The sequence below is a fragment of the Lucilia cuprina genome, chromosome 5 (assembly GCF_022045245.1).
Source record: "Lucilia cuprina isolate Lc7/37 chromosome 5, ASM2204524v1, whole genome shotgun sequence".
In the NCBI taxonomy this organism is placed as follows: Eukaryota; Metazoa; Arthropoda; class Insecta; order Diptera; family Calliphoridae; genus Lucilia; species Lucilia cuprina.
Genome location: NC_060953.1, coordinates 6,009,551 through 6,018,271, shown reverse-complemented (window position 1 = coordinate 6,018,271; position 8,721 = coordinate 6,009,551). Strand labels below are relative to the sequence as shown.

General features: G+C 31.5%; 1 protein-coding gene and 1 long non-coding RNA gene across 2 annotated transcripts in view; one reads left to right on the top strand and one right to left on the bottom strand.

Annotated features, from left to right (window-relative positions):
* LOC111682611 (SPRY domain-containing SOCS box protein 3) overlaps positions 1–1,620 on the top strand; it is a 10,694-nt gene extending 9,074 nt beyond the window's left edge. The window contains exons 2-3 of the mRNA XM_023444602.2: positions 646–1,204; positions 1,265–1,620. Of these exons, the coding sequence (XP_023300370.2) occupies positions 646–1,204; positions 1,265–1,395 (690 nt within the window). The 3' untranslated portion in view covers positions 1,396–1,620. The remainder of the gene's footprint in view (positions 1–645; positions 1,205–1,264) is intronic.
* Positions 1–8,721, bottom strand: part of LOC124420090 — a 175,436-nt gene that overhangs the window by 140,943 nt on the left and 25,772 nt on the right. The gene's annotated exons all lie outside the window — the stretch shown is intronic.

Genomic DNA, 8,721 nt, shown 5'->3' with positions numbered 1-8,721 from the left:
AGTTCAGTTCTAGTTCAGTTCTAGTTCAGTTCTAGTTCAGTTCTAGTTCAGTTCTAGTTCAGTTCTAGTTCAGTTCTAGTTCAGTTCTAGTTCAGTTCTACCTCAGTTTTAGCTCAGTTCTACTTCAGTTCTAGTTCAGATTATTTAAATTCCTAAAAGCAAATCTTCTAGAAAATTTTCCATATTTAAATTAAAATCAAGATAAAATAAATTATTTTTATTTCTAAACAAACAGTTTAAAATATCTTTAATATTTAGAAGCGCATATGAGACTTTAAGAAAAAAAAACAAAACCTGACATATACTACGTTCTCGTTGTAAGTGCTAGCTAGCTGGCTGGCTAGCTAGCTTAAGCTGGGAGTGTTTTTTTATTACTATTGTTGTTTTATTTTTTCTAATAAAATGCATTTAATTTAAATTAAATGTAAATTTTTATTTGCATACGCAAGTTGAACAATAAAAAAAAACAACACGGCAAACCATATGTACATGCTGTGGATGAGATGTGATTGTAATAACAATTTAAATTAATTGTGAGAATTAGTTTTAATGAATAACAATTATAAATAAGACTGGTGATTTGGAGTGCGAGGGTGGTACAAAAATTTAATATATTTTTAAAACTATTTTTTTTTCTAATTTCAGATGTTTGGCATTGGTACCGATAAATTCGATCTTACACAATTTAAATTCCATTTTGTGTCTGCCTTGGGTACCAACTCCCAGTCATGGGGTTTCTCTTATGAGGGGAAAATTCGTCATAATGGTGTGCATTTAAAATATGGACAGAAATTCTCTCAGGGCTGTATAGTGGGAGTATTACTCGATCGTATGCGTGGCCAATTAGAATTCTTTCTTAATCGTCGCTCTTTGGGTGTAGCCTATTGCAACATTCCTAATGATCCCCAACTAAAACTCTATCCCATGGTTTGTTCCACAGCCGCCAAATCCTGTATTCGACTAATGAATGCCACCTCTCAAGTGGAATGTTTACAATTGAGAGCTTTTAGAGCTTTAGTGAAACAACCTAAGGCCTTGGAAGAACTAAGACAACTGCCAGGATTGAAAACTATTTTAAGGAACTATTGGTTTTTAGCTCCTCCCGTAAGATACTCACGAGAAAGTAAATCTAATGAATACGATATGTTAGATGAAGCAGTTTTATCTTCGAAAACTCGTTTAAGTCGAAAACATAAATATAAAGGTTAATATGAAAATAAATTACAATTTTTATATAAAACTAATCCCCTTGTATCTATTACAGATGATGACTTTGCCGATATTAATGATCTCTATACAAATGCCCATAAGATAGCTGTACATCATCAGCATGACAGTGAAGATGAATTGGTTTTAAGTGAATATTTTGATGAATATTTTAATTATTTGTTTTGAACAACTCACTCGCAATCTCTTTTCCTTAATTCTACTTTTAATTATTAATACTTTTCATTAATTACTTATGATGAATTTCTTTTAAATGTGTTCATTTTTTCCTTGTTTAACTTTGTTTCTCTAACATCTTAAATATCCTTAGAAATATCCCAATTTAGTTGTAAAATTTTTATTTTCAAGAAAAAGTTATTAAAAATAATTGTTAATTTAACACTCATTGTTGTAGTTGTAAGAATTTTTAATAAAAAAATTATATATTTATTTATGTTTTATAAAAACAATATTATTAATTAAAAAAAATTGTAGAAAAGTTTTTTATAATGATAATTTTCTTATAGAAAAATATGATTATAGTGAATAACTTTCAGTGAAATATCTAATTTTATAGAAAATATGATTCTTTTCAAATCGAATTTTTATTAAAATCTTCAATTCTAGTCTAGTTCAGTTCTAATTTGGTTCTAGTTCAATTTTACTTCTATTCTAGTTTTATCCTAGTTCTGTTCTAGTTCAGTTCTAGCTTAGCTCTTTCTAGTTCTAGTTAAGTATTAGTTCAGCTCTAGTTCAGTTCTTATTTGGTTCTAGTTCTGTTCTAGATCAGTTCTAGTTCTACTTTTGTTCCAGTTTTGTTCTCGCCCTGTTCTAGTTCAGTTCTACATCAACTCTAGTTCTGTTCTAGTTCAGTTCTTATTAGCTGTAGTAAGTTCTAGTACAGTATTAGTTCCGCTAAGTTCTAAATTAGGTCATGTTCATTCGATCAGTTCTGATTTAGTTCTAGTTCAGTTATAGTTTAGCTCTAATTAGGTTTAGTTCAATATTAGTTCAGTATTAGTTTTGTTCTAGCTCTACTTCAGTTGTAGTACTAGTTCAGTTCTTGTTCAGTTTTCGTTCAGTTCTAGTTTTGTTCTACTTCAGATTAGTTCAGTTTAGTTCTAATTCAGTTCTAGTTCAGTTCTAGTTCAGTTCTAGTTCAGTTCTAGTTCAGTTCTAGTTCAGTTCTAGTTCAATTCTAGTTCAGTTCTAGTTCAGTTCTAGTTCTGTTCTAGTTCTGTTCTAGTTCTGTTCTAGTTCTGTTCTAGTTCTGTTCTAGTTCTGTTCTAGTTCTGTTCTAGTTCTGTTCTAGTTCTGTTCTAGTTCTGTTCTAGTTCTGTTCTAGTTCTGTTCTAGTTCTGTTCTAGTTTTGTTCTAGTTTTGTTCTAGTTCTGTTCTAGTTCTGTTTTAGTTCTGTTCTAGTTCTGTTCTAGTTCTGTTCTAGTTCTGTTCTAGTTCAGTTCTAGTTCTGTTCTAGTTCTGTTCTAGTTCTGTTCTAGTTCTTTTCTAGTTCTGTTTTAGTTCTGTTCTAGTTCTGTTCTAGTTCTGTTCTAGTTCTGTTCTAGTTCTGTTCTAGTTCTGTTCTAGTACTGTTCTAGTTCTGTTCATGTTCTGTTTTAGTTCTGTTCAAGTTCTGTTCTAGTTCTGTTTTAAATCTGTTCTAGTTCTGTTCTAGTTCTGTTCTAGTTCTGTTCTAGTTTTGTTCTACTTCTATTCTAGTTCTATTTTAGTTCTGTTCTAGTTCTGTTCTAGTTCTGTTCTAGTTCTGTTCTAGTTCTGTTCTAGTTCTGTTCTAGTTCTGGTTCTGTTCTAGTTCTGCTCTAGTTCTGTTCTAGTTCTGTTCTAGTTCTGTTCTAGTTCTGTTCTAGTTCTGTTCTAGTTCTGTTCTAGTTCTGTTCTAGTTCTGTTCTAGTTCTGTTCTAGTTATGTTCTAGTTCTGTTCTAGTTCTGTTCTAGTTCTGTTCTAGTTCTCTTTTAGTTCTGTTCTAGTTCTGTTCTAGTTCAGTTCTAGTTCAGTTCTAGTTCAGTTCTAGTTCAGTTCTACTGTTCTACTTCTGTTCTACTTCTATTCTAGTTCTATTTTAGTTCTGTTCTAGTTCTGTTCTAGTTCTGTTCTAGTTCTGTTCTAGTTCTGTTCTAGTTCTGTTCTAGTTCTGTTCTAGTTCTGGTTCTGTTCTAGTTCTGCTCTAGTTCTGTTCTAGTTCTTTTCTAGTTCTGTTCTAGTTCTGTTCTAGTTCTGTTCTAGTTCCTTTCTAGTTCTGTTCTAGTTCTGTTCTAGTTCTGTTCTAATTCTGTTCTAGTTCTGTTTTAGTTTTGTTCTGTTAGTTCAACATAATTTAGCATTAATTTTTCATAACATATAAAATCCTTTGCAAAATATTGCATGGGTTATTGAAAGTGTATAAGAGTACATATTCTCTTACACTTTCATTAAAACCTCAAAAGAAAGAGAACAACTAAATAAGAATGTTGGAGTACAAAAAAAGAGAACAAACAATTCTAATAAATAGAGACATAGTATTTAACAAAGTACAAAAGTCTATTTGGCGGGTAAGTGAAGAGGAGAGTAAAATACAGGCACAAACCTTTAAAATAACACAAGGATTTCCAACAGATACCCACACTACATCCCAGCAAAGGAAGAGAAAACCAAGAGTATTTGGCAATAAAACAAAATAGAATAACTAAGAGAGTAACTGCAGAATTTGGGGAAGATTTTGTTGGGAAAGTTTGAGTTTAAAGTTAAGGTCTCTTTCTAAACTCAACTAGAAAACTAGGATATAAAGGAAGTTTAGTAATATAAAGAAGTGGAGCTAACACGAAGTGAGAGGGAGAGTTAAAAACTAAAACACAAAAAAAAGAGAGTAGAAAATAAATAACGTAAAATACTTAGTAAAAGCATCAGGAAAGAGTTATGAAGGATGTTGAACTTTTGTAGGATTTAAAGGAGTAGGAGGAACATTTTCTAGAGGAATGGTGGTGGTTATATGTTTCGTTGGTTGTGCACAAAGCAAGGTGCATTGGCCTGCATTCTAATCAATGCAAAGTGCAGTGGAATTTACGTTTAACATTGAGAAGGTGTTGGCGGAGTTAGAGATTTGCATGAAAATGGTAGTTTTAGGCAGGAGGCTGTAAAGCACATCTTGTGTGGTAGTAGAGCAAACGAGAAGTTTGTTGGGATGACATATGTGTTTGAGAGAGTGCTGAGGCTAAGGCCAGTAACATTGAATGAAGGCTTGCAAGTGCAAGGACATAAATATTTGCACTTTGCAACTCAACTGCCACCTTTAAGCCACTAACCAACATCAATGAATGCAACACAAAACACCTCTTTACTCATAACAACAGCATCGTTGGCGCAGCAGCTCTGTTGGCGTCTACCTCCTCATCGCCATCGTCGTTATTATTATTATTATTCGCATTTTGTTTTGTCGTGGTTATTGTGCCAAAAGGAGTCGTCAGTCAGTCAACTAGCACCTTATAGAGTCAGAAGAGATTTTTCCAACTGTTTATTGTAGATTGTCGATGGAGGAGTCAAATGTAACGAGACGACAAAGTACATTGTATTTTGTTTTTATTGCTGTTGCATGCGGTTGAGTCAATGGCGTTTTGGTGGTTGCTGGTTGAGGTACACGAATAATCATCATTCTCTAAAAATTTAACGTGGGAAACTTATGCCTGTTGTATGATACTACCAAATGTGGCTGCCTTAAGTGGGAGTTTGTGTGAAAATGTGTTGCTTTTTACACTTTCTACAAACGACAACGATGTTGATGGCGTTGATTATGGCAATGGCTATGGTGTTGGTACTGGTGCTTTTGATGCTGTTGCTTTTGCTGCTCTTGTTGGCGGAGGAGATGTTGACGGTGTTGACGATGATGATGTTTGTTGCCTTTAGCTTTAGTGACTTTGCCTTTTGCTTTAACAGCCTTATTATTGTTGTTCTCTGTGTGAGTGTGTGTGCATGTGGCATTTAGTGTATATGTTTGTGGCACAATAACATTGACATCGAACTAGGTCGAGGACGTATTTAATTTTTAGCCACCGTTGCGATGTTGCTGGTTTTAACGTCGTCGCACATGCATATACTTTGCACATTCTCACCACATATAGACTGCCTGCCACACTTTTCTATAGCCAGCCCATCTTGTTGCATCCATACACTTTAGGTAACATTCCTTTCATTAATGTTTTATTTATGTTTTCTATTATTGTTGTTCTTGCTGTGGTAGATGGTAAGCGGTGGTTGCTGTGTTGCAGCCACATTATTGAAGGAAGTATTTAGCTGTTTGTTAATGAAATGTTTTGTGTTGCACGTAACATATAATTGCTGCATTTACAAGTTTATATAATTAATTATTGACTGACTTTAAGGTCACTAACTAATTTGACACGTATTTTCTGTTATTAGGGATTTTTGTTTAATAATTAGTAGTTTAAAATGTTTTAGAATTGTTTAAAGTGAAAGGACTTTTAGCTGTGGAGTAGAATGTGGCTGAGTAGATCAAATTGTTCTTTGTTCTGGGAGGAAGTGGGAATGTTTTTGTAACTAACTAACTAACTAACTACTAACTAACTAACTAACTAACTAACTAACTAACTAACTAACTAACTAACTAACTAACTAACTAACTAACTAGATCAAATTCTTCTTAGTTCAGGGAAGGAAGAGGGAATGTTTTTGTAACTAACTAACTAACTAACAAACTCACTAACTATCTAACTAACTAACTATCTATCTATCTATCTATCTATCTATCTATCTATCTATCTATCTATCTATCTATCTATCTATCTATCTATCTATCTATCTATCTATCTATCTATCTATCTATCTATCTATCTATATATCTATCTATCTATCTATCTATCTATCTATCTATCTATCTATCTATCTATCTATCTATCTATCTATCTATCTATCTATCTATCTATCTATCTATCTATCTATCTATCTATCTATCTAGCTATCTATCTATCTATCTATCTATCTATCTATCTATCTATCTATCTATCTATCTATCTATCTATCTATCTATCTATCTATCTATCTAACTAACTAACTGACTGACTAACAAAAAGTGTCTCCAAAGACAGTTTTCTACAGAACAGTGTCTCCAAATGAAGAAATATATAAGTGCCTCATCAAGTCAGTTTCCCACAAAACAGTGTCTCATCAAGACAGTGTTGTATATAAAAGTTTCTTCTCAAGGCAGTATTCTTTAGAAAAGTGTCTATTGTGGCAGTTTTCTTTACGAAAGTGTCTCCCACGACTGTTTTTTTATGAAAATGTGTCACCTTATTACAATTTCCAATAGAAAAGTGTCTCCTCAAGGCAGTTTTCTTTAAAAATTTTCACTCATGGCAATTTTCTATAGAAAAGTATCTCCTCATGGCAGTTTCCTTTAAAAAAACTGTCTCTCAAGGCTGTTTTTATAAAGGATTTGTCCTTAAGACATTTTTCTATAAGAAAGTGTGTCCTCAAAGTGACTCTTCAAAGCAGTTTTCTTCTAGGGCAGTTTTTTTATACAAAAGTGTTTCCTCATAGCAGTTTTCTATGGAAAAGTATCTAATCGAAGAAGTTTTCTATATAAAAAAGTTCCCTTAAAGCAGTTTTTATAATTTTGTTGTTGATAAGTGTTTCTCATTTCAGTTTTCTACCGAAAAGTGTCTCCTTGAGGAAATTTTCTACCGAAAAGTATCATCTTAAGGCAATTTTCTATAGAAAAGTGTCTTTTCAAGGGGGTTTCCTGTAGTAAAGTCTCTCTACTTGGAAAAGTGTCTCCTCATGGCAGTTTGCTAAAGAAAAGTGTTGCTCAAGGCAGTTTTTTAAAGAAAAATGTATCCTTAAGTCATTTTGCTTTAGAAAAGTTTGTTCTCATGGCAGTTTTCTATGGAAAAGTTTCTCCTTAAGTCAGCTTTTTAAGGCACACTGTCTCCTTATGGCAGATTTTGTAAAAATGTCTCCTTAAGGGAGTTTTCTATATAAAAGTTTTTCCTTAAAAAATCCTCTAGAAAAATGTCCTTTTGAGGCAACACTGTTTCTTAAGGCAGTTTTCTATAGAAAAGTGTCTTTTCAAGGCAGTTTTTAAAAAAAGAAATTTAGAAAATGTCTCCTTAAGACAGTGAACCCTCAAGCCAGTTATATATAGAGAAAATTCTTCCTAAAACAGTTTACTATAGAAATGCGTATATTCAAGGCAGTTTTCTATAGAAAATGTTCTATTCAAAGTATTTTTGTATTCTTTTGTATTTAATGCCAGTAATAATTTATATTAGATTCATACAACTATTAAAGCTTTAAATAAAATCACTCTTGACTTTTGTTTTCTAATTGTTGAAAATAGTAACACATGTTTTGTCTAGACTGTACACAAAAATGATTTTGTATGTATTTTAGATAATATTTATTTTATTTTATGCATTTTTTATACATATTAGTTGTTGTTGTTGTTTTTTTTATACATAAATACAGATGCACTTTTAAGTTTTAGATGTATGTTTTTTATGTGTGTACATTAATATGCAATCACACACACACACACTCACATACAAATTGTAGGTATAAAAAGTGTATTTATATTATATATAATTTTTTTGTTTGTAATCATCAATTTCAAATCAAATATAAATAATGTACACACACACACACAGACACACTCTAACAAACACTTGCAAATGATTAAATATACATATGTACGTATGTATATTTGTATATAGAGAAAAAATAATTTTTTATAAATAATATAAATTGTATAAATAAAAAATTTACTAAATATACATAGAAATACAAACAAACGCATAAATATGTATATAAGAGTTTTAAATTTATATAAAAACAGACATTACTACATAAATGTTGAAATTTATAAATATACAAACATTTACATACATTCATGTGTATGTATGTACGTTTATATGTATATATTTTTCTATATATATGCATCTATATGTATTTAGTTTTATATACATTTATATATTTATTTAATTTCGTTTTTTTTTTCTTGTACAAAAAATCACCCATGTTTGTCTGTAAGTATTTTAAATAAATTTTATTTTACACTTTCAAAAGCCTATTTTCATTGTGTATGTATAGTTGCATTCACACACGTGTATGTGTGTGTGAATTTACATACAACATACGCACACACTTATGCAACAACAACAAGAGTCAATTTTTAGTGTTGCAAAGCATCTATCTATTTGCATTATAAAAAAGGCTTGAGATACATAAACACACGTTTACAGGAAAAACTTTAATACTCCAACAAACTTTTCAGGCGGTTTAACAGATAATAAAATATCTAAAAAAAATTAAGGGCCTCTTATCTATACTCTGTCCCAGTTCCGTTCTAGTTCTGTTCTAAATCTGTTCCAGTTCCGTTCCAGTTCTGCTCAAGTTCTGTACTAGTTCTGTTCTAGTTTTGTTCTAGTTCTGTTTTAGTTCTGTTCTAGTTCTGTTCTAGTTCTGTTCTAGTTCTGTTCTAGTTCTGTTCTAGTTCTGTTCTAGTTCTG